The sequence below is a fragment of the Crocuta crocuta genome, unplaced genomic scaffold, assembly GCF_008692635.1.
Source record: "Crocuta crocuta isolate KB4526 unplaced genomic scaffold, BGI_CrCroc_1.0 scaffold36, whole genome shotgun sequence".
NCBI classification, from domain to species: domain Eukaryota; kingdom Metazoa; phylum Chordata; class Mammalia; order Carnivora; family Hyaenidae; genus Crocuta; species Crocuta crocuta.
In genome coordinates, this window is record NW_027532203.1 from 8,656,759 (window position 1) to 8,682,588 (window position 25,830).

General features: G+C 46.0%; 1 protein-coding gene across 2 annotated transcripts in view; it reads left to right on the forward strand.

Annotated features, from left to right (window-relative positions):
* Positions 1-25,830, forward strand: part of ATP8B1 (ATPase phospholipid transporting 8B1) — a 116,949-nt gene that overhangs the window by 52,428 nt on the left and 38,691 nt on the right. Inside the window, exons 2-6 of one of the 2 annotated variants that reach the window (XM_077777688.1) lie at positions 5,582-5,784; positions 22,167-22,264; positions 22,817-22,930; positions 24,733-24,831; positions 24,946-25,007. In XM_077777688.1, coding sequence (XP_077633814.1) covers positions 5,604-5,784; positions 22,167-22,264; positions 22,817-22,930; positions 24,733-24,831; positions 24,946-25,007 — 554 coding nt within the window. In that variant the 5' untranslated portion in view covers positions 5,582-5,603. Of the gene's footprint in view, positions 1-5,581; positions 5,785-22,166; positions 22,265-22,816; positions 22,931-24,732; positions 24,832-24,945; positions 25,008-25,830 lie in introns of those variants that run through there. The other variant, XM_077777689.1, reaches the window with a different exon arrangement.

Consider the following 25,830-nt stretch of genomic DNA (forward strand, 5'->3'; position numbering starts at 1 on the left):
AGGAATTTCTGTGTGTTGGACACTTACAAGGTGCCAAGTGGTAAACAAGGAAGGTCAGGGCTCAACTTCAATACCTTCAGTACCGTACCACAGGCCGATTTAGTTTTGAGTATGTAGTAAAATCTTAAGCAGCGAGTGTTGAATGGCCTTGATGGAGTGAAACTCCTAAACGTCTCCGTTGTGTACCGCTTCTGAACTTGGAAGTTCTTATTCTCTCTTATCATTGCTGTCAAGCTTTTCTCCTTCATCCAGTGACTATTTAAAATCTTTTACGGTGTGGTAGGTGTGAACTGTGGAGAGGTGACGAAGATATCTTTGTTTCTGGTGTAAGATTACTCTCGAAATCCTGAGGGCTTTATCAAAAGTGAGTTTGTTCTTTCCCCCAAATCTCTGAGAGGCAACTAGACCGTAGGCAGTGAGTATTCCCAGATGGGACTCTTCTTGTAGAGTTTGTGGTCTAGTGGGAGAGGCAGATGACCAGTAAAAGCAAATGTATATTTAAAAATCGTGGTAGGTGCTAGGAAGCAAGGAGAAATGTAAGTGTTTGGGAGGTTAGTGGTAGCGGGAAGAAGAGGGAAGACACCTGTTTAACACCATCAGTGAAAGTGGATGTAGAATTTGAGATCTAAAGACTGAGACATAGTAGCCACAGAGAGAACTGAGAGAAGAGCATTTCAGGCAGTAGAAGGGCATGTGCAAAGGCCCTGAGGCAGGAAAGGTTTCACTCGCTCAAGTTGAAAGCAAGACCACGGGCCTGAGGATTAGTGAGGAAGAAAGAAGTTGTAGAAGTGTGCAGGGCTCCCAGAGTTGGGGGAAAGCTTGGATTTAGTTAAAGAGTAGTGGGAACCCACAGTGTCTGAATCTGCTTGGACTGCCATAGCGAAGTACTACCAACTAGGTGGCTTAAACCACAGACGTTTTCTCACATTTCTGAAACCTGGAAGTCCACGATTGAGGTGCCAGCAGGGTTAGTTTCTGGTGAGGCCGTTTTCGTGGCTTCTAGATGGTCACCATCTTGCTGTGGCCTTTCCTTTGTGCGTGCACGGAAAGAGAGCGCTCTCTGATGTCTCTTTCTTGTCTTATATGGACACCAGACCTGTCAGGTTAGGGTCCCACCCTTATAAAATTATTTAGCCTTAATTACCGCCTTAAAGGCCGGATCTCCACACACAGTCACATTGGGGGTTAGGGTTCTAGCCCATGATTTTTTTAAGGGGACAGGGCTTTGTCCATAACACACAGGAAGGGTCCAAGCAGGAGAGTGGCATGATGCTGGGTGCTGTTTGGAAGTTGATTGCAGAAGTCCAATTAGAGCGTATTTGGCAGGGGCGCCTGGGTGGCTCAGGTCATGATCTCGTGGTTCGTGGGTTCGAGCCCCGCATCGGGCTCTGTGCTGACAGCCAGCTCAGAGCCTGGAGCCTGCTTCCAATTCTGTGTCTCCCTCTCTCTCTGACCCTCCCCTGCCCACGCTGTCTCTCTCTCTCTCAGAAATAAATAAAAACATTAAAAAAGAAAAGAGTGTGTCTGCAGCATTGCAGTAGAGAGATGGTGGCAGTCTGAATGAGGGAGGTGGCCTTGGAGGCGGAGAGGAGGGAATGGCCCGGAGATGTGTGCTTAGGCAGGAACGACTGGCCTTGTTGTGTCTCGAGGCTGTGGTGTATAGTTTATTTACCTGTATCCCTGAACGACCTGGAAGTCTCCAAAGGGTCTGTTCCCAGTGCCTGGGTGGTAATCTGCACCTGGAAGGTGCTTAACGAAGGCTGAGTAAGTGCACCCAGGGCCACAAGGCGCTGCAGGGGTGGTGAGAGATGTGACAACGTTTCCAAATCCATACTCTAGATAGTGTCCGCCTTCACGGCACCGTGGCTTAGAGCAGGAAAGTGGCTTACGTCACTCAGGGCTTCAAAGAAATGATTTCTTCCCAATTTTTCTTTGGTAGTCCAATGATGAGAGAGCTAAAGGGTTCCCATGTGTGTCTACATTACACACACACACACACACACACACACACACACACACACACGCTGCAGAGAACTTCCTCTCAGCTCGGAGCTCTGCTCTCCAAGCGGCCCACACAGTCTGGCTTTGGGTGGATGTTCCAGTGCTGAGCTGGCTGCTTATGCAATGCCTTTGCTTACCCTGGATCGCATCCTCCTGGCTGTTGAATCCACTCCTCTGTGTCTGTCTCCTCCCTCAACCTCGAAAGACTGGATCCAGTCTTAATATGGGAAATACGCAGGGAGACACTTGGCAATAACAATGACGAGGGAAACAATCACCGACAAAATGTTTCTAGAATGCACTGAACGCCCCTGACCTGGACGCCTAAAAACGGTTAAAGCAGTGAATTTTGTTACATACTACAATTAAAAAATTGTTTCTATATGGTGCTTTCAGACTCGTTAATATTGTACACGTCCCTATAATGGAGACATGAGATCCTAACTTAGGCCCCTTAGCAGCTGGTCCTCAGTGTCCCTATCTGTAAGATGGGATAATGTTATCTATCTCACAGGGTGGCTCTGCTTGACACACAGTGAGTGTCGATAAATGGTAACCACTTCTATTGTATTTTTGTTCGGAAAGATGGTTGGCAAAAGTTTTGCCGTTAAGACTTTGGGACTTTTAAAGAGAGTGTATTAAATTTAAATAGCAGCTAAAGCATGGGTGGCAGTATACTACAAAACCACAAATGAGACATGTGTAAAACCCCAAGCTATAGTTACCTATTAGCCCATGGAGAATTGGGAAAGCAGGAAAATATTTCACACTGCAACCAAAAGGTTTTAAAACAATTTGCCTGTGCTTAAGTGTAGTCCTATGATTGTCTAATATTTTACCTCCTGGTGAGAGGCAGATACATTTTATTTTTTATTTATTTATTTTTTTTACAAATAGTTTGTTGTCAAATTAGTTTCCACATAACACTCAGTGCTCATCCCCAAAGTGCCCTCCTCCATGCCCATCCCCCCCTCCCCCCCACATCCATCAGTCCTCAGTTTTTGTCAGCATTCAAGAGTCTCTCATGGTTTGCCTCTCTCCCTTTCCCCCACCATTTCCGCCCTTCTTCTCCCCCTTGTTCCTCCGTCAAGTTCCTCCTAATCCTTCTATACGTGCAAACATATGATATTTGTCCTTCTCAAGAGGCAGATACATTTTAGAAGAGATTTCAGGAGATAGAAAGCCTAAAGGGGTAAATCCCCACACCATTCCATTTGTTATTATAAAGAACATTTTTTCCTAGTTGTGGAAAGAATTGAAAATAACAGCGATTTCACGCTTGAGTGCTTACTGTCTTGTGAGTACCATACCGGGTATTTACTGTAAGCTAGATACTGAATCGAGCACCTTACCCGCATCGTTTCATTTAAAGGATGTGTGGTGATTGCTGACATTTTAGAAAATGTCTGAATAACTGGGACTATTCTATATATACTCACTTTTCAACGCAACACGTTTGGACTTTTGCAACATCATTAAAAACACTTTGGATCATGTTGTAAGTTGTGCTCTGTCTCCTAGTGTGAAGATATCACAGTTTATTTACACAGCTACCAATCATTGAACATCCAAGCTGCTTCTAGGTTTATGGTTTTAAATAATACTGGACAAAATATAAGATATTTATATTATAAATAATATATAATATATCTTAATAATATATAAATATGTAAACATTTCCTTCCTGTTCAATTATGGCTACAAAAATTCACACGTCCAAGATGCTAGATTCAGTACAAAGCATGCCATCAGCCAAGTAGTTCCACTCACAGCAACTAACCCTTGATTAAAACATAAGAAACTGTACCATAAAAGTAGAATATCTTTCCCTGGGGGCTCCTGGGTGGCTCAGTTGGTTAAGCATCTGACTCAGCTCAGGTCATGATCTTGTGGCTCGTGAGTTCGAGCCCCGCATTGGCCTCTGTGCTGACAGCTTGGAGCCTCGAGCCTGCTGCTTCAGATTCTGTGACTCCCTCTCTCTCTCTGACCCTCCCCTGCTCGCACTCTGTCTCTCTCTCAAAAATAAACAAACATTAAAAAATTTTTAAAAAGAAAAAAAAAGAAGATCTCTCCTTGAAAAGCAATTGTTTTTGCTGCAATTTTTTTTTTAAAGTAAGCTCTACACCCATCATGGGGCTTGAAATCATGACCCCGAGATCAAAGTCGCGTACTCTACTGATTCAGCCAGCCAGGTGCCCCTTTGCTGCAAATTTTTAATAATTATTGTGTAAGCTATTAAAAAAGTTTTGGTTTTCTCCTCTGTCAGATAGGAAGAACAATAGCACCTTCACCAGGGTCGTGTGGGGAGTTTAAACGAGCCAGCATCTAGGAAGCACTTCACGCAGGGCCTCGAGTGCAGTTAACACTACACAGATGTGAGTCGCTGTTATTAACAATATCAAGTTCATGGCAATGTGATGCTGGTATAAATAATGCCAGGCTGCATGGCTATTGTCATGTGATCTGTGGTAGTTGTGTCAATATTTTCCTGATATAAATATGACTAGGGTTGTGCTCATCACTTGTGCATTCACCTCAAACAGCAGTGTACACGCAAACACAAATTCTGGATACGGGGTGTGGGTGGTGATAGGAAGAGAGGTGAGGGAGAGCTCCCAGGAAGTAAAAGAGGAGGATCTAAGCATTAAATTTATCACAGAGTAAAGGCTCCAGATATTAGCATTAGCGGAAACCAGATGTCTCCGTGCAATGCGTCTCAAACTGAGCCAGCAACCTGCAGTAAAAGATGCAATTGCGTCAAGACCTACAATGCAAATAAGTGTGTGTGTGTGTGTGTGTGTGTGTGTGTGTGTGTGTGTTGTCAAACGGTTTCATCAAAGGGTACTGACTTACGATGCTCCGATACTCTATTACTGGTTTCTATTAATGTGGGTTGGGAGTTAAATTTAATTTGCTTGGTAGAGACCCACAGTTGGAAATACTACCTTAAAGCTTGTATACGCTTAAAAAAAAAATTTGCAGCTACATTTTTGTTGTTAATTCTTGCTCAAGCATGCAATCACTAACGAATGGTTGTGGTCTTCTTTTAAAGATTTTTTTTTAAATATAATGTATTGTCAAGGTAGCTAACATCCAGTGTATACAGTGTGCTCTTTGCTTGGGGAGTAGATTCCTGTGATTCATCGTTTATGTACAGCATCCACTGCTCATTCCAACATTAATTTTTTAATGTTCATTGTGTTTGAGAGAGAGAGACAGAGAGACAGAGAATGAGCAGGGGATGGGCAGAGAGAGAGAGGGAGACACAGAATCTGAAGCAGGCTACAGGCTCTGATGTCAGAGCCCAATGCAGGGCTCCAGCCCACAAACTGCGAGATTGTGAGGTCGTGACCTGAGCTGAAGTCAGATGCTTAACCAACTGAGCCACCCAAGTGCCCATGAAAGGTTTTCTTCTTATTTGGTTGATAATTTGAACTTCGGGGTCATCATTCAGACATACTTGCATGTTCATTTAAATAATGTTCAGTTAAAAAGGCATTGTGACGGGACGCAGGCAGAATTCAACCAAAAACTGGGCACAAGTCATCATTCACTCTGGTTTCTCTTTCTTTTAAACCAGCTAGTTCCAGTTTGCCAGCAGAATGAGTTCAGAAAGAGACTCAGAAACAACATTTGAGGAGGACTCTCAACCTAATGACGAAGTGGTTCCCTATAGTGATGATGAAACAGAAGATGAGCTCGAAGACCAGGGACCTGCGGTTGAGCCAGAACAGAATCGAGTCAACAGAGAAGCAGAGGAAAACCGGGAGACATTCCGAAAAGGTAACCCCATTGGGACCGGAGACTGGGTCCCGTCCTTGCCCGCCCTCACCGCACAGCGACAACAGGGGCACAGGACGGCCAGTCCGTGTTAGGTTGGCCAGGAGGTATCTTCCTTCTCTTCGGGTCCAGCTGGGAGAACAGGGTCAATGGGCTTGGACAACAGTGGGTTTGGACACTTCATCACCAGCATGATGCATTGGTTAACCTACCTGTCACATTCTGCCCAGAAAATGGAAGGTGTAGGTTAGCGTCTACTTTTAGAAGGGATTTGAATATGGAGGGATTTGCTTGTCACTCCGCCGGGAAGCTTGGAGCTGGCATACCTTTTGTTTAGTCATTTATGAATATGACATGGGTTGGGCTCTGCTTGCTGTGAGAGGCAGCAGCACACGGCCCTACCTGCCCAGAATCAGGGCAGCTTCAAGGCTGGGTCTGGACCAGGGGTCAAGGCCAGACAATAACTGTTTTAGGCTCTGAGCGCTACGCGATCTCTGTCACAACTACTCAACTGCACTGATGGTTCTTAAAAACAGCCATAGGCAGTCCATCCTTGAGGCCAGCAGAGTGTAGCTTACTTTTATGGTGATGCTTTTTCTGCCGTGGCTTTTCTAGTTCATTTTCTACCGGTTCTCCCACCCTGGCAAGGAAATGTGGTCTTTTCCTGCAGCAGTTGTGCTTCACAAGGAAGCCGATCCTTTTCTCTTTGGGCCCCACATTTGCTCTGGATTTCAGGCCGAAGATATTTCTTCCGTGGTCTTTCAAATTCCAACTGAATAACTTTACATTTTCTTTTCTAGAAATCTCCACGAAATTACTGTTTCTGACTCTCTGGATCCTGTCTCTGCAGCCTTGGTCAGAATAGCCTCTGGTTCTATCTGGCTTTCCCAAAGTCCCCATCACTGCCCATCTGTCCCCCCAGACCCCCCAGAGTCTGCTTACTTTGTGTCACTCCCTGATCCCTTCGTTTTGCTGCCAGGTTCTGCTCCCTGGTCCACATGGGTTTTGTTTGTTTGTTTGTTTTCATACTATTTCACCTGTAGAAAGAGCAACATGCATTAAATGCCACTTTGGGAATGATTCCTCCTGCTCTGGTCAGAGGCTCCCTCTCTCCCACTCTCCTGTGTGGAAAGGCTCTCCATGGGGGAGATCACATGTCCAAATGGGCCCCTCCCACCCTGGGCCCCAAAACTGGGCAGACGTTGATCCGCGTATACTGTTTGCCATCCTTAGTTTTCCTCATCAAACACTTAGAATGATCAGAACTACCTGTAGATTTCTGGCTATAATTTTAACCTACCGGGTGTTAAGCTTAAGTGCTTTCTGCCTTGAAGCAGAAGGAACGAAAATCACGATAACTGAGCTAAATTAAAATGGAATCACTGCCAATCTGAACAGGAATGTGGCCTCTGTCATAACAGGTCCAGACTGGATGCTATTCAACGGGGATTGAGCTGAAGTAGCCTGACAAATTAGCCAGGGATTTCTAGCTGACGGCCTCACATCATGAATGCTGTGTTTCTTCCTCATTCCTTCCCCCGCGGAACTTCTCTAAGTTTCCTGTCACGGTCTCGGGATCGCTATCTTATGTGGATATCTGATGAGTTGGCAGAGAACTGGCTTAGTGGGGTTCAAGGTGAACTTTGCTGTTGGTGCTTGGTGCCACGCTATCAGCTGTGTGGTCCAGGACATAACAAAGGACAGGGGTTGGGCGCCTGCAGAAATGTCAGAGAAGCACGTACTGGGTGGAAACTCTCACCTCTGGTTTTTTTCCAACTCTACCTTCACATCCTGGTTCTCAGTACCTTTTCCTGGTTGTGCAGTTTGCAGGTCATCTTTCTTGTAGATTTCTACTGTCGGAATACAGGTCTCAAGGGAGCCCAGACTTGATCGTGGCTCTTCACGGTCTCTTCCAGAGGTGGCTTATATTTCTTCGGGAGTCTGATGGTTCTTCTTTCTTTTCTTTTTTTTTTTAATTTTTTTTTACATTTTTAAATTTATTTTTGAGAAAGACAGTGGGAACTGGGGAGGGGCAGAGAGAGAAGGAGACACAGAATCCGAAACAGGCTCCAGGCTCTGAGCTGTCAGCACAGAGCCTGATGTGGGGCTTGAACCCACGAACTGCGAGCTCATGACCTGAGCCAAAGTTGCACACTCAACCAACTGAGCCACTCAGGAGCCCCTCTTTTTTTTGCGGGGGGGGGGGGGAAGATTTTATTTAATCTCTACATCCAATGTGGGTCTCGAACTCACAGCCTCAAGATCAAGAGTCGCATGCTCTACAGACTGAGCCAGCCAGGTGCCCCCACTGGTTCTCATTTCTTAAAACTCCTGTCAAACAACCTTGCATGTGACTTTTAGAAATACTCTTATTCTAACACCTCTCCCTGTGCCTGTCCCCAAACACAGAAGATACTCCGTAAGGGCCAGGCCTCTCTCCTGCATTCCCACTTCTGCCCTGCACACCCCACAACAGATCTGCTTCCCCTCCTCCTTTCCCTCCTCCCTTCCCTCCTCCCTTCCCTCCTCCCTTCCTTTCCTTTTCTGTCTGCACCCCTCCTTCTCCCTCCTTAATTTTTTTTCATATTCTCGGTCATTTTCCCAGTTAAGGTCAGTGTCGCTCTGACTTTTTTAAACTACCCTCTGTCTGTCTTGACATTTTACATGAAGAACAGTTTTCTTCAAAGAATTCAATTCTTTAGAAACCAGAGCATGGGTCAGTCTGAAGTCCTGTCCGGCTGAGGAAAACCAGAGGCCAGTGCACATTATAGCGCAGCAGGGCCTGAAAGCCCATGAACCACATTCATTTCTTTCTTTCTTTTTTTTTATTTTTTTATTTTTTTTAATGTTTTATTTATTTCTAGGAGAGAGAGAGACAGCGCGAGCAGGGGAGGGTCAGAGAGAGAGGGAGTCACAGACTCTGAAACAGGCTCCAGGCTCTGAGCCGGCAGTCAGCACAGAGCCCGATGCGGGGCTCGAACCCACAAACCGCGAGATCATGACCTAAGCGAAAGTCGGACGCTTAACCGACTGAGCTACCCAGGCGCCCCACCACATTCATTTCTTTAGCAGTACCCTTTTAGTGCAGAGAGTCGTTTTTTATAAAGAAGCCCTAGCCCAGCCTAGTGAAGCAAGTGTTTTGAGAGATCCATATGGATGCTTTTCAGTCGAAGGGCCTTTATTGTGGGCTGGAGGCTCCAGCACAAAGTAAATAAACAGGCCATTAGAATGTGCCGCAGAGGAGGAGATAAACCCATGGGTTTCACTGGAGTAATTTTACCCTCAGTTTACTTTGAACAAGGATTGGCAAACATATGTGGGAATGTTTCCCATGCTGTGGGATGAACCCTCGTTTCCTGACGAGCACACTGGAGCAGTATTTCCCAGTGTGCATCCTGGGAAACGCTACTTCTGCAGATGCTCCAGGGCATGAAGATTCTGGGGCCCCTGAGACCGGAGACTCTGAATTCTTTAACCGCTTCTTGGAGTTTCAGGTTGTCCATTAGCTGAAAAGGATCCAAGATATTCAGACACGAGAGAAACTGGTGTAAGGGTGCCCAGGTGGCTCACTCAGTTCAGCGTCCGACTCTTGATTTCGGCTCAGGTCATGGTTCATGGGATCAAGCCCCGCATCAGGATCTGTGCTGACAGCATGGAGCCTGCCTGGGATTCTCTCCCTCCCTTCCTCTGCCCCTCCCCAGCTCATGCACTTGCGTATGCTCGCTCTCTCTCTCTCTCTCTTTCTCTCTAAGTAAATAGAGCTTTAAAAAAAAAAGAAACCAGTTTTATTTTATTTAGCCAGAGGTTCCTAAAATCCCTTGACTCTAGAATGCTGTGGGGTTTTTAAATTTTCTTTTCTTTTTTCTGTTTTTTGTTTTTGTTTTTGTTTTTTTTTTTTACCATCCCACCATCCTGGTGTCTGCTAGGTCAAGTCCTTAGGTAATTCTGTGCCAGCCAGGAACCATCTTAGAGATGAAGCCCTTGGGAATAAATGAAGCCCTTGGGAAGGGGGCCCCAGATCAGTGCAAACTGGACCTTTCTTCTGAGCGTGGGGATGAACGAGAACGCTGTCTCCTGCCTCCTCGGAAGCACTGCTTTCTTACCGCTCCCGTCTTCCCGCTCTGCTGGGCTCACAGGTCACGGACGTACTCACAGCCCCCTCGCCCTACCACAAACTCTGCCCTGCATCCCGCCTCCGGCCTCAGTTGCTGTCCTGTCTGTCTCCTGTTCTCATGGCCAAGCTTCTGGAAACCCATTTCTCTAGGACCACATGCTCCTGGTCCCCTGATTCTTCCCCTCCATGGCGTGCCCTCCGACCCCCATGTACCGCTGTCTTAAAAGTCACCAAGAGCCCCAGTGCCAAGGCCAGTGGGCTTCTTGTCGCCCATTCTGTTCCAACCTGTTTTCCCTGAAGTGCTTGACCTTTGTAACAGTCTCTCCTTCGAGAGTGCTGACCTTGGCGGGAGACCACACCCTCTTGCCCAACACCCCTCCTGTTTTCTTATTCCTTCTGGGGAATGTTCACATCCCTCCTTCGTACTCCTTTCTCTCTCTACAGGCCTTCCTTGAGCAAGCTAACTCCCTTTAACCTGCTCACCTAGCATATCTCTGCGTCACTCTGAGAGGCGAGGTGCGTGATGGGGAAGAGGGAGATGCTGGACCACTTTCTAGCTGGGTGACCTTGAAGAAAGGACTTCTCTCTGTGCCTCGGTGTCCCCACCCATGAAATGGGCATAATGTAGTTGTGAAGCTTAAATCAGAAAATAAATGTAAAGGATTTAGCACCGCTTCAGGCACACAGTAAGTGCTCAATAAATAGTAGCTGTTATTCCCCACCGCCCCTTCTGGCCAATTCCTCCCTTAATGTCTTTCAGAACAAACTGAAAGTGGCTACCCTGCCCTATCATCTCCTCTCATCTTGTCATCATCAAACCTTCTTCTTGACCCTCTACTTTCTTTGGGGGCACTCAGATTCTCCTGGACCCCCAAGGCTAAAGCTGTGGGCTCCTCCTCTTACACAGCTCCTTTTGTTCCCCACATCCAAGGATGGTGAATGGTTGGAGAGGTAGATGGGATAAAGAACAGTTCATTTTCCCACCAGTGAATTTGCCCACATATTAAGGAAATTTGGGGTGATTTAGGGTCAGTCACCCCTGTCTCTGCCATCTTCTAGACTTTCCCATGAACGCAGCCTTCTCCAGCCTTTTTGTTTGCAGACCTGTGGACACTCATACCACTCTCACCTGCCCCCCCCACCCCCATCGGGGGAGCCCATCAGGGGAAGAGACGGTCCTGAGTAGGGGACCACATACAGAGACTCCGTATGCAGGAGGAAGGGGAAGGCGGCATGCCTGTAGCACGTGGAGAAACTAAAACAAAGCCTGGGGAAGAAGGCCGTTATGAGAAGAGGAGGTCACTCTCCCAGTGAGACTTACAACCTGAGTGACTGGGGCGCCTGGGTGGCTCAGTCAGTTAAGCATCTGACTTTGGCCTAAGTCATGATCTCACGGGTTCTGAGTTCAAGCCCCGCATTGGGCTCTGTGCTGACAGCTCAGAGCCTGGATCCTGTTTCAGATTCTGTGTCTCCCTCTCTCTCTCTGCTCCTCCCCTGCTCACACTCTGTCTCTCTCTCAAAAAAAAAATTAAACATTAAAAAAAAGTTTAAAACCCTGAGTAACTGTCTATGATAGAGAACAAATGATTAGTGGAGAGGGGGTGAAGGGGATGGGCTAAGTGGGTGATGGGCATTCAGGAGGGCATTGTTGGGCTGAGCGCTGGGTTGTTGCATGTAGGTGGTGAATCACTGAATTCTTCGGAAGCCAGTATTACACTATATGTTAATGAACTAGAATTTAAATAAAAACCTGGAGGAAAACATACAATTTATAGATACCCCACCCACCAAAAACAAAAACCAAAGCTGAGTGACTGGTTGTCTATTGCCCATCTTCCGGTTAAGATATAAGTGTTGCAGGACCCGGGGGCTAATCTGTCTTGTGCCCCTTTGGGGTCAGGGCGCCTGGCAGGTCGGAGAGACTCAGTGGGCATTTGTGATTGAACACGTCAGAGAGCCTCACAGGTATGACTAGAGAACCAGGTGAGCGCCTCAGTGGCCTTCCTCAGTCAAGGAAGGCTTCCTGGAGGTGATGACGCTTGAGTTGAGTCCTCAGGAAGTGTGAGGGGTCAGTGAACCCCAGTGCTGTGAGAAGTAGGGCGTTCCAGGCTGAGGCAGCTTGAAGGGAGGCTCCAAGGAGCTCAACGTTCAGGGAACAGCGAGTCATTTGGGGAGCCTAGAGGATGGGCCATGCTGGAGTTTGGACGTGCTGAAAATAACATGGTTAGACATGCAGAAGCCACCTCCCACTGCGGCTGCTCCATGCCGAGCTTGCCCCTCCCTGTCTGGCCTTTGTCGGGGACAAAGACTTCACTGCACTTGGGATCTGATGCCAGCTCCTTCCCTGGGCTGCTCAGGCCCGTGTGATTTGGCCCCGTTGGCCTCTCCCGACCCTCCCCCTGTGGCATGCTGCCTTGTTCACTGTGCTCCACCACATAGCCCTCAGTTCCCGATTCACCCACACCCCCAACAGCTCCTGACTTTGCATCTGAGCTGGGTAACTCAAACACTCAGCTGGGTCTGTAGGTGCGAGCATCTCTGCATGGCACTGGGCTGCAGTGGAGGGTTCCGGGGAGGGGGGGGAGGGGGCACCTGAAGAACTACCATCTGAAAAGATCTGGTTGCAGAATTCAGGCAGCATCACTTGTGCTGGGCACCTCTTGGTTACGAGAGAGTCACTGAGGCTCCGTCTGATTCAAGGGAAGGGAAATGAGATGCCGTTTGTTGATGAGGTATAAGAAGGTCACATTGCAGGCTGGAAGATATTGTTGCAATAGACTTCAGAGGTGCTTTCTGCCATAGCGGATAACAGAGCCATTTGTAGGGATGAGTAATGCAGGGGGAGGGACCCATTGTAGGTCAAGGAGAGAGCTGTTGTTTTGAACCTCACTAGTTTGGGATATCGGTGAGACGCCCACTTGCATGCCTGGGTACCTACCTGGCAGTCAAAAATATTTGATGAAGTGGTAAGAAATGACTTAGAAACAAGCAGCCTTGTTACTGGGAAGTGATAGCATTTCAAATTTTTTTTTTTAATGTTTATTTTTGAGAGAGAGAGAGAGAGAGAGAGAGACTGAGTGTAAGTAGGGGAGGGGCAGAAAGCGAGAGGGAGACATACAATTGAAACAGGCTCCAGGCTCTGAGCTGTCAGCACAGAGCCCGATGTAGGGCTCGAACTTGGGAATGACAAGATCGCAACCTAGGCCAAAGACAGATGCTTAACTGAGCCACCCAGGGGCCCCTAGAATTTCAAATTCTTTTTTTTAATTTTTTTTGATAGTGTATTTATTTTTGAGACAGAGAGAGACAGAGAGTGAGCGGGGGAGGGGCAGAGAGAGAGGGAGACACAGAATCCGGAGCAGGCTCCAGGCCCTGAGCTGTCAGCACAGAGCCCGACGCAGGGTTCAAACTCACAGACCGCGAGATCGTGACCTGAGCTGAAGTCAGCACTCAACCGACTGAGCCACCCTGGTGCCCCTAAAGCAGGTTTTTAATGATTGGAGTATCACCTTAGGAAGACACTAGGCCTAATGGGGCGCTGATCCCGCTGATGCAACCGAATCTTGTGTGGAGCTTTGTAAACTCCACAGGGGCCTGGAGTTTCATTTTAAAATGAATCCCACCAGGTTCAATGTCACATCAGTACAACAGTCTGACTCCTCCCCTAGGGCACCTGCTCCTGAGAGCGAGGTCTATTAGCTAGCCTCACCTGGGTGCTAATTAAATGTAGAACATTGGGTTCCTCCCAGACCAGCCGATCAGTATCTGTTAACAAGATGACTAGTAGGCACATCAAGTTGGGAAGGTACCATGAGAATAAAGATTCTCTGAGGGAGAAAGACATTAATTTCAAAAAACAGTCGAAAACTTGAAGTCCTACCTTGCTCAAACCTTGTGGTATGTTGCTTCAGTGACAGGGGAGGACTCCTCAGCCTCAGGTGGGATGGAGGCCGGAGAAAGGCTGAGAAAAAACTCTGCTCTTGACCCAGTGGATGGCAACCTCGCTTGCAAATTGGGATCGCTTGGGACCTTGGCTGGGCTCAGCCCAGACTAAAGCAAAACTCCCTGGGGCTGGAGCCCTGGGCAGCAGGATGTGATCAAAGCCCCTCTTGGGGATTCCAAGCTAAAAGAAACTCATCCCACCACATGCATAGGAATCCATCTGGGATCTGGTTAAATTGCTGTTCTGGTGCCCGGGTCTGGGGTGTGGCCAGAGAGTCTGCATTTCTCACAGGTGTTTGGTGATCCAACTTGTCCACTTTTTGTAGCAAGTGCCAAGAACAAGGAGCAAAGTTGTGTGTGTGTGTGTGTGTGTGTGTGTGTGTGTTCATAAACAAGCCACAGCATCTGGCCTTTTGCTTTCATTCTCTCAGCTTTTGAGCTTTTTTTTTTTCTATTTGGGGAGATGAGGTGGAGTGAGGGGGCAGCAGAGCTGAGTGCTATGAATACCACACAAACCAGCAGATAAACATGATCATTTCTTGACTCAGTGCTCTTGCCTGCCTATGGCTAATGCCTTTCTTGTCTTCTCAAGAGCTGGTCATACCACCAGTGCCCTCCTGAGGGCACCCACTTTGAGCCACCTTATCGCCATACATTGAGAAACTCAAGGCTGTGCAAACTCACTCATCCTTCTGCGCCCCTTACCCAGGGAGGCCTCCTGTACCCCAGCCACCCTCTCTCTTCCAGTGTCATTGTCCTTTCTGTCCTGGCTCTTTCAGTCTCTGTCCTAAAACTACCTCCATGCTCACTTCCAATGCAATCCATTTATGCTCAGGGTTTCAACCCACATCTGCATGTCCAGTACCTTCCAATCTGTATTTCTGCCCTCAACCTCAGCCTGGAGTCCAGATCTTTTTTTGTGACTCCTGGATGGTTCCCTTCCCCCCATGCATCCTCGAGGCTCTTCAGTTCACCAGCCCCCCAACTAGACTTCCACCTCTGTGTTCTCTAGCTCACTCTTGGCACTTCTGTCCATCCAGTCACCCAGCCTGGGATCCTGAGGTCACCCTTTTCTCATTTTGATTTCTCATTCTTTCTTGCCCACGTTCAGACATTGTCCTATAGTTCTTGAATCCATCAGCTCTCCATGTCCAGTCCCTTAGTTCTGGTTTGGGCTCACATCAATGACTGCAGTGATCTTCTGCCCTCAGACTTGTCCATGTCAAATACATCCTGCTCACTGCTGTTAATAGTGTGACCAAGGCAGACTGCCAGTTGACCATGGCATTGCTGTCCTGAAGCCCTGTGGCTTGGCTGGGCTTCAGAAGCTATGACCACATAGACTTCCATCTTTTCTTCTATTCTTCCCTCTTGATTTATTCCCATGCACCATCCCACTGCCTTTTAGAAAACTAGTTTTTAAAATAGTAAACTTAAGTATAATGACCATAAGAAAGTCAAGCAGCATACATATTGGCTTTATATGTATACCTACAGAGGGAAGGAGTTGAATTGCAAATGTACTGTTTTAAAAGATAGTACATGCATTTGGAGATAATTATTGAAGGGAATGGTGAAAATCAAGTTTCCTTCCTTGCCTCCCCTGTCCTTCAGCCATGCAGTTTTCTCTCCCAGAAAGAAACTGACGTTGTCAGTTTCTCAAATGTCCTCCTGAAAGTATACATACGCTTGTATGTGCAAAGAAGACTTACAAACACGTGCCCTTGGATACCTATAGATCCATAAACACACATGTGCTAGTATGTGTACATGCATGCATCCCTACTGTGCATTAATTCTGTGTGTCACATGGCTGAGAGGACAGTATGGCACACACCCCCTGCTTTGGTCACTTAGTGTTATTTGGAGATCTCTCCTCTGAGTCCATAGAAAACTGTCTTTTTTTTTTTTTTTTTTCAGACTGCATACTTTTGTCATGTAGATGCTTGTGGTGAGATTTGGGTTGTTTCTAATCTTTCTGATAAATAGGGCTGCACTAAAGAACACCAACATGCGTTGTATCTCCCGTGTGGGAATATATATGTGGGGGATCAATTCCTAGAAGTGGGATTGCTCCACCAGTTCATGCATGTGTGTGTGAAAATCTGGTGGATATGGCCACATTGCCGTCCACGGAGACCACCAAGAACCTGACCCTCCACTCTTTTCAACCCAGTGCGTCCTCTTTACTCTTTGCCAACATGTTGCCATTACAGGGTACAAATTGGTACCTCCCCAAAGAATTATACTTCTTTTCTAATGAACTTGAGTATCTTTTCACATATTTAAGAACCAGTTGTATTTCCCTTTGTAGGAGAGGTCTATTCATGTCCTTTACCCATTTTTCTCTTCTGTTTTTGATGGTTTTTCTTTTTGATGTTAAGCTTTTGATCTTTTTCTTCTGCTGGCCGACTGCAACTTGTACCCACCCATGTAGCTATTTGGTTGCTGGTGTCTAACCAAGAATTCAGAACCAGCAGTAAGGATGAGGGGCCAGGTGAAGTTTACTTCCTTTTCCAGATGGCAGCGATCAAAGACTTTGGTGACCGTAGGAGCACTCTGAATATCACTTAGCAATGTTTAGATGTACTGAATACACATTTACCAAATTCAGGAATGGTTGATGTTAAATGCATATCTAGACACATGCATCGATGGTTTTACATGATGTTGTTAGTTGGTACCTTCCTAGCTTTTTCCCAAAGGGACATACATGCATTTTTTTGCTTGTAAATTTATTATTTCTTCTCTTAGTATTTTCATTCTAGAAAACTGGACAAGATATCTTCTTTTTGTAAGTAATTAAAAAAATTTTTTAACATTTTATTTTATTTTGAGAGAGAGAGAGAGAGCACAAGTGGAGGAGAGAAAGAGAGAGGGAGGGAGACAGAATCCCAAGCAGGCTCCACACCATCAGCACAGAACCTGACATAGGGCTCAAACTCACAAACCATGAGATCGTGACCTGAGCCAAAACCAAGAGGGGGATGTTTAACTGACTAAGGCACCCAAGCACCCATGGGACAAAATATGGTCTTTTTCTGTAAATTAGCCTTGTGGTCCAAATGTCTAATAAAGTTCTCTGTTCCAAGTGAGTAATTAGTTAATGTTTGATCCAAAAGACAAATATCTTTGAATGCTATTTTGCTGCCCTTCCTAAAGGTATGTGCTTTAGCATAGCGTTTCTCAATAGGTGTTCAATGATTAAAAAAAAAAAAATGTGCCTGTGGTCACATTAATTTTGAAAAGATTGAATTAAAATTTTAAAAATGTCTTCTTAGAGCCTTTAATATATCACTGGGTCCATTGACTGTCCAGCAGAGGGATACAGTATTGTCTGCTGTCTTTTGCAAATGTATTTGACCACAGAACACAGTTTTTACTTTTTTTATGGTGTCTGCTTGAAATATTCCTCAAGCAATTAGCATAAAGCTCAGGGGAGAATTAGGAGAAGGCATCCATTTATTTGCCCTCTGATTTGTCTGAATTATGTCAGACAAGGAACCTTGTTGGAAATAGGGTTATTGACTATTTGACTACAATCAGATTTCTAAAATTAACTAGAAAACTCCTGTGGTTAAGCTCAGTATGTTGCAGATGAGGATACCTTGGTTACTTTCTCCTATCTCCCCAAGGTGCTATCAAAAGCATAAAATTAAGAGACTAAGGTCATTTCCGCTAGACCCTTCATTGGCCCTGCTTGAGGTCAAACACTGCTTTGTGTTGGAGGCATCCACATCAAAATGGGCTGGGGATGAGGCAGAGAGCTGGGACAGACAGAGGAGNTTAAAGAGCCATGAAGGGGATGAAAGAATCCAGCTCATTACAAGGGCGGCTTACTCTTTCCTGTTGAGCTTTTCTGAGAGCGATTTTTATCCCTTCCCCTTGGCCTTTATTTTTTAATTTTTAATTTTTTTTCAATGTTTTATTTATTATTTCTGAGAGAGAGAGAGACAGCATGATCAGGGGAGGGTCAGAGAGAGGCAGATACAGATTCCAAAGCAGGCTCCAGGCTCTGAGCTGTCAGCACAGAGCCCGATATGGGGCTCGAATCCATGAACTGTGAGATCATGACCTGAGCCGAAGTTGGACACTTAATTGACTGAGCCACCCAGGCGCCCCTCCTTGGCCTTTTCTTGATTCTTGAAGAATCCTGTCCATTTTTCGTCTCAGCCTTCCTGAATTTTAGAACAGAAACTCAGTGAAGTTCTGGAAGGTTGGTGACCGGAGGTGTTTGTAAGTTGTCAGCACGCTAAAGTAAACCGTTAAAGGCACATGCATTTTCAAATCACCATAACACAGAATGGATTCAAGATGATCCCATAAAATATCTCTTTTACCTGCTTTTATTTAGGTGTCCTATTTGAGTGGAAAAGAAATGTTTGTGATTGTATACGTTATATTTCTGATTATGTAATAGATCACACACACTGCGATGGTGCTTATGAATTGTCTGACAGTTCCAGTTTAATTTTCCCATTTGGTAAAATCGCACTTTAACTACAGGGGTGCTGGGAGCAGCTGTATTTGTAATGACACGATCATTACGATTGCCCAATGAAGGGCAACCAAAATGATGCAAGAGGAATTTTCAGTAACGGCATTGTGGTGTTTAAAAAAGTAACAAGGTTAATTATTTGCATTCTTCAGTAGCCCACGCTTGTCCCTTTTGCAAAATTATCTGTACTTTCTGTAGGGAAGAAGTCTAGAAAATGAATCATTTGAAAAACTGAAACACAATATTTTCAAAAGTATGTCTTTATTGTGATAATTATATAAGATGGATACTTTTAGCATTGTTTACTTGAAAGTGTTTTTTTAATATATTCCCGTCTCCCAAACTGGTTGAGTCCCACTAGTTGTTAATTTCCTTCCGTGGCCATTTTGCGGGGTGGGGGTGGGGGGGCGGNAGGTTCATGTAGCGTACACATTCAAACACAAGTCGCTTGAGAACCTGGTGTAAAAAAAGTGCCTCCTCAACCTTTCTCCCCGGCTGACAGCATCCTGTTCTGAGCCTTCATAGCAGCGGCAGGCTTATGCCTATGCCTTCCTGTTCGGAAGCCAAGCACAATCTGATATTTGGTGGAAAGGTCAACTCTACGCTCATAAGCAACCATCTGACATCAGCTCATGGGCAGAGTTCTCAGGGCGGTTGGGAGCAGAGGTCACAAAAGAAGGCCCAGTCGGTACAGCAAAGTGGACAGAGTAGCTGGACTGCTTGGCCTGATACTTCCCTTACACATACTAAGCCCTGAGCCCATGTTAGCAACCGACCTATACATCATGGGACCGAGGACCTCAGGAGTAGATGGGCAAAGACAAACCAGGTGGGTGGAAATATTTTTCCTCTGCGGAGGCAGCCTGACGGCCAGGTTCATCATCTCTGTGTTAGAAAGGTCCCTTTAGCTGAAATTCCCATGAGGTGCTGGGCTCCATCAATAGGTGATCCATTGAGATAGAAAGGACTGGAGCCAGAGATAAATTAGACCTCACCTCGTGAGCTTTACCTTCTCCATTCAGAAGGTCGGCAAGTGTACCCTCCGGGGGTACATTCAGCATGTCATGGGAGGCCCCGGGCTGTCCCCGGACAGTGTGGTGATTGCAGGCCCAGAGGCTCCCCGCAGGCCTGCCGCCAAAGCCGCTAATGCAGTAGTGGGACCGTCATTTCAGCCTTGCAGAGTGAAGGCTACATAAGTGGACAGGATGGAATCCAAGGAGCCTCCAAGCCCCGTGCTAAAGCTCGGAAGGAAAGAAGGGAGGACCAAACCCAGGAGGAGGAATTCCTATCACCACGGGGTGGATGACAATTGCTGTAAGACAGGGGTGACAGGCCAACTCAGAAATCCACCTCCAGTGAATCTTCGGCCAGCTGTGGAGCCACTAGAGACAACAAAAAGAAAGAAGTCTGGAGCAGCCCAGGAAGCAGCAGCTACAACCCCACCACAAGGGATTCCAAGATATTTCACAAATCAGGGAGGAGCCCTTCTCCTGCTCATTCTGGAAGTAAGAGCCACTGGGTTGGCTCTTCATTGAGCAACATTAGCGCCAGCTCTACCACAAAGCAGTGGTCCCACCGTGAGACAGAGAGGTGGGTGCTGTGTCTCGGGCTGTTGAGGGAGGAACATGGAAGCCACTGTGGAGACAGCAGAGGGTAGCCAGGGGCTGGGTTTGGGGAGCAAAGGGACTGTCAACTTGTGTCTCATTCAAAAGGAGATGGAGGAGCAAGGTACTGTGGGGGCCCAGGCTCGGAGAAGAGTTCCTGGAGACCCTTCTAGCTTGCCTTTCTGCAGTTTAGATAAACATCCTCAGGATGGAACAGATCTTTTGTTCGAACCTCTGCTTTCCACAGCCTAGTGGTAATCTCACAGCGGACTGATGGCGTGGTGTCACCATGGTGTAGCTCGAGTCCCCGGTGTTCGGTCAGAAGACCCCCACCTCATGCTCATGCTCCTCAGAGCCAGCAGGAGGCTGCCACCTTGCTTCACGCCTTCCTGCCTGGTTCCAGAATGCCGTAGCTGAAGTCCTACCATCACCACCTCTCTCTCCTCTTCTTCTTTCTCTCCCTTGCCCAAGGGTTCTGGAACATAGACTGGACTCCTGTCCTTTCAAGGGACAGTCAAGAGAAGGAGGAGGGGCACGGGAAGTTTGTGGGCAAGTAGAAAAGTCATCACCCACACTTTCCACTCCTAAGGCGATACCTGGAAAAAAAATCTTATGACTTCCAGAAGACAATCTGAGAATGTTTATAGCAAAATGATTTATAATAATAGCAAGATGCTAGAAACACCCAAACTATTCACCAACAGAAGAATCGAGAAATTGTGGTATATGCATGACAGTAGAAAACAGCAGCAACGAATAGTATATTTTCTGCTACATGACATTAGTGTAGATGAAACTCATATAGTGTTGAGAGTAGAAAAGCATTTCACAGAAGCATGCAAGCGATATAGCTCAAAACTGGCCTGAATAACTTATTTGCGGGGATACATACTTGATAAACCTGTACAGGAAAACAAGGGGGTGACAAGCACAGATGTTAGGACTGTGGTTGGTTACGGGGGGGAGGGGAGGAAGTAGGAAGGATGTGATCCTCACAGAGTTGGGAATTGCTCTGTTAAACCAGTAGGCAACATCTGCCAGCAAGTGTGGAGAAAACTACGCCCAAGGAGAGTCAGGTCAGAAAGAGTTAGTGCAGGCAGGGGGGCGGGATTGGGAGAAGTGTTTCATGGGACCCCTGTTCGGTGAGGAATGTTCCCCGGGCAGTAGAGAGGCTGTGAACTTTCTCAGGTTCCTTGGAATTTAGACACGTCTGTTGAATGGCCTGGGTCTGCTTGGTGCCTTGTATGTGACATTAAGCACATGAGGTAAAGCAGTGCACATTGGGGCTCCTGAGTGGCTCAGTCGGTTGAGCGGCCGACTTCAGCTCAGGTCATGATCTCACAGTTCATGGGTTCGAGCCCCATGTCAAGTTCTGTGCTGAATGCTTGCTCAGAGCCTGGAGCCTGTTTCGGATTCTGTGTCTCCTTCTCTCTCTGCCCCTCCCCAGTTAATGCTCTGTCTCACTCTCTCAAAAATAAATGAAAAACGTAAAAAAAAAAATTTTTTTAAAAAGCAGTGCACACTGATCTGTGGTCAAGACTTAGTAAAAAATGTTGAATTAGTTGATGATGTCCTCTTTCTTTGATTTATTCACTCAGTATTTCATGGGCTACAAATTTTACAAAGCAAGTACATGAGTGGAAAAAATAATTTAGCTGTGACCTTCGGTGGGTTCTGGGATTTTGTTTGCGCCATGTTTAAATGAGGATTACTCTTTTAGAACGCCAACGTCCCATGAACATTCTAGGAATTATGGTATGTCCGTTCATCGGCTAGGGCTGCCATCACAGTGGCACAAACTGGGTAGCTTCCACAGCGGAGCCTGACTCACGGACTTGGAGACTGGAAATCTGAGGTCAAGGTGTGGGCAAGACTGGTTCCCACTGAGGCTGTGAGGGAAGGGTCTGTTCCAGGCCTTTGTCCTTGGCTTGTAGGTGCCCGTGTTTCCCCTGTGATTTCACGCCAGCTCCCCACTGTTCATACCCGTGTGCAAATCTGCTTTTATTTTTTTAAGAAGGCCATCGCCTTATGGGGTTGGGATCAACTCTAACGACCTCGCTTTAACTCGATTACATCTGCAGTCACCCTGTTTCCAAATAAAGTTATATTGTGAGGCATGGAGTGGGAGTTTGGACTTTACCAGATAAACGAGGGAAGGATGCGGTTCAGCCCCCAACAATGTGCTAAACTCCCTCTTGATGGATTCTTGTCTCTTCCTTTTTAAAAGATTGTACGTGGCAAGTCAAGGCAAATGATCGAAGCTTCCATGAACAGCCTCAATTTATGAACACAAAGTTTTTTTGTATTAAGGAGAGCAAATATGCGGTAAGTGGATTTTAACTTTCTAAATTAAAAAAATGTTTTTTAATGTTTATTATTTATTTTGAGAGAGAGAGAGAGCAGGAGAGGGGCAGAGAGAGAGGGAGATACAGAATCCAAAGCAGGCTCTAGGCTCTGAGCTGGCAGCACAGAGCAACATGGGGCTTGAACCCAAGAACCATGAGATCATGACCTGAGCCGAAGTCAGACGCTTAACCAACAGAGCCACACGGGCGCCCCTGCCCTGTTTTCTAAGAGGCTCTGAGGAGTCCAGGAATCTGCCAGCACCCTCCATTTGCTCACAGTCAGATTTGCCACAGAGAGCTTAGAAGTGGATTGTCTGCTTCTTGTTGCTGTCTCTGACCTGAGCCTCCAAGGAGTCATCGGGAGGCCTGATTAGAATTAAAAGCGTAAAGGAAATCTCGGTGTCTTCCTGGCCCATGTCCCTGTGTCCCCGTAGGCCATCAGGCTTTAGTGATTTCCGCAGGTGTATATACATCAGGGGTAAAAGTGTGCCCCATGTAGAATGACTCTCTCACTTTTTTTTTTCCCCAACAGAGTAATGCAATTAAAACGTACAAGTATAATGCCTTTACCTTTCTACCGATGAATTTGTTTGAGCAGTTTAAGAGAGCAGCCAATTTCTATTTCCTGGTCCTTCTTATCTTACAGGTAATGCCCTTTGATATCTTAAATCTGGGTTGAGTTATGATGACTCAGTAACATTTAAGCTGTGGACACATGTAACCTTGAAATTGTTGTATTAACATCAGGATTTTTGCACGTAAGGAAAGAGTGCCTCATACAGAACCAGTTTGATCGTGTTAAATGAAAAGGGAAAGGAAGCAAATGGAAAGCGTTTAATTCTATATTTAAAAAACCTCAGTTGCGTGCTAATGTGAATGTTAAAACTGGCTTCCCTGAAGTGAATACAATTAAAACCTTCCCATTGTAAAAGTATCTGTACCTTACAATTCCATTTATTGTGTGCTTGCCCTTTGTTTTTCATGTAGATGCTTTATTTATTTGTATTAATATATTTAATTTTGTATTAAATATTATTTATTTGTATTAATATATTGGTCATAATTCTCAAATTATTTTTGTGAACTGGATTTCATGTTGACAAAAGGCCTGTTCTTTTCCTGAGTTGTTTTCTTCTTGATTGTGGCAATGGATTCGCTTATCTAGAGTGTTAATTTTGCCTATCTAGAAATCGTTGTTATAATCAAAGGAACTCTACACCCTCTAGTTACCGGATTATCAACCTTTAGCACTGAGGTGCAGGCGACAAAGGATAGTGTAGCCACTTGGTTTTATCAAATTCTTTACATCAAGCATTGGATTTAGGAAACCGTCTCATCTGCTGGGATTCACTGAGGAGAGTTTCATGAAAATGGGTACATGTATGTGTGTCCAGGTGGGGATGGAAGGTGCAGCGAGTGGTGAAGAAACACGAGGGAGAAATGGATACCCAATAGATTTAGTAGGATATGCGATCTACTAGCTTGATAGTATAGAATGGTCCTGTTATCAAGAGGGACCTTTGAAACCGGCTCACGTGGAGACAAATGCTAAAATTTGAAGGTACTGCCATTCTTCCCTTATTTCCTCTAGCAAGGAAATGGGGAAGGTGGGAACATTGATAATTATGTGGCAACCAACACTCAATTATCTTCTCTTAAGATCTAGCAACTTGAGTTAGAGTGATAGTAATAGCTTCAGATAGCCGTTTCCTTGTTACGTTACTTAATTCTTGTACTTTGTGATGTAAGTGCTTTCATAACCTCCATTTTCAGAGAAGCTGAGGCCTGGTGAGGTGCAGGAACTTGTTCAAAGTCCCAAAGCCCTAAGTGAGAGAACAGGGCAGGACTTGGATCCAGGACCTTCACCGCAAAGCCTGTCGTTTTAATGACTACACTGATGATGCATAGACACTTATAAGAGATCTTTACTAAATTTGCTTCCCAATCTTTTGTTCCAACTTGAAAGCTGTCTTAATGGAGGCAGGGCTTTGTCTGAGGCCCAATGCAATCCTGGCTTTCAGAGGCGGCTACTACCTACTGCCGTCCTTGCCTCCATCCTGAGACCCCCAGAGACCCCTGGCCAAGGAACTGGCAGTGGAGAGCCTGCTACATGCATGTCCCCATGAGATCAAAGGACTACTTGTACCAGCTCCCCACGACACCCCTCCCCATTAGTTATGATTTTCCCAAAAAGTTTGGGGCAGGTCTCTTTTAGCCCCCCTGATGTCCAGTTAAGGTCTCAATGAAACAATTTCAGGAGCCACTGTTCTCTGGGGTCTCTTCCAGAAGGCCATAAACCACTGAGGGTGGCAAGAAGGTGGTTGGCTGGAGGCTTAGATGACTTTCCCACATGGTCTGCAGGGACGTAGGCTGGGAGGCTGGAATTCGCCGTTACCGGTAGAAGCCACGCCTTTGTGGGCACACACATCTACCTTGTATTTCTTTCAGGCAATTCCTCAGATCACGACCCTGGCATGGTACACCACCCTGGTGCCCTTGCTCTTGGTGCTGGGCATCACGGCCATCAAAGACCTGGTAGACGACGTGGTAAGGATGTCTCATGCAGCTTTCTCCACACTGCTGTGCGCTTATTTCACTTTGGTGTTAATACCTTGTGTTTTGAGAATATTAAAGTAACCTTTGCCCTCTTCTCTTCTAAAGGCTCGCCATAAAATGGATAATGAAGTCAACAATAGGACGTGTGAGGTCATTAAGGACGGCAGGTACTGTGTTGTCCTTAATTTTAACTTAGTTTCAAGAACAGAATGCGTAAGTCTGTCTAGAAACATAGTCAGAAATAGCCATTCCAAACTTAGAAGTCTTTTGACTCAGCAGCCTTCACTGGAAGGGTCTCTCTTAACTTACTAAGATTTGGTACCCTCCTCGCGACCCCGGGGACTGCAGCCAAATTGGGATGCAGGCACTCATCCGTTGAGCCCTGTGGCATTCGCACTAACGTGTTTACATGTGTCCTTCGGTCTGGGAACCCCATCACTGCTGTTCCCAACTTATGTGTTCAGGGCTTTGCTCAAATGTCTTGACCCCCTTTCCAGATTCTCCAGCTAAAGTGATTTCTCCCTTCCCTGTGCAGCCAAGAGTGTGTTGCTTTCATCCTTCTTATTCTGACCTGTTATTAGAATTATTTGAGTAGGTGTCTCCTCTTCTGTCCTGAACTATACGTTTCTCAGGGAGACTGTCTTGATGGTGTCTGGTTGTTCTTTGTCCGTCAGAGCCTCCAACACACAGAAAGTGTTCAATAAATGTTAAATAAATCTTGTCCACTGTGACCAACGTGCCGATTAACAGACCAGTAATGAGTCGTTTTTTTGAGCAGGCGCCTAGAGGCAGAACCACAGTCAAGTGCTCAAAATAGGCTAAGAAAATGTCGAATCGCTGCAATGTCCACCTGAAACTGTAGGAGATTGTATGTCAATTATACCTCACTAAAAAAGAAAAAAAGAGTGGTGAAAGCCCAATTCAAAGACTTTTTATGTGTCAACACTGAGAAAAATAAGGTGACTTACAGGCACCGTTCCACTATGTCTA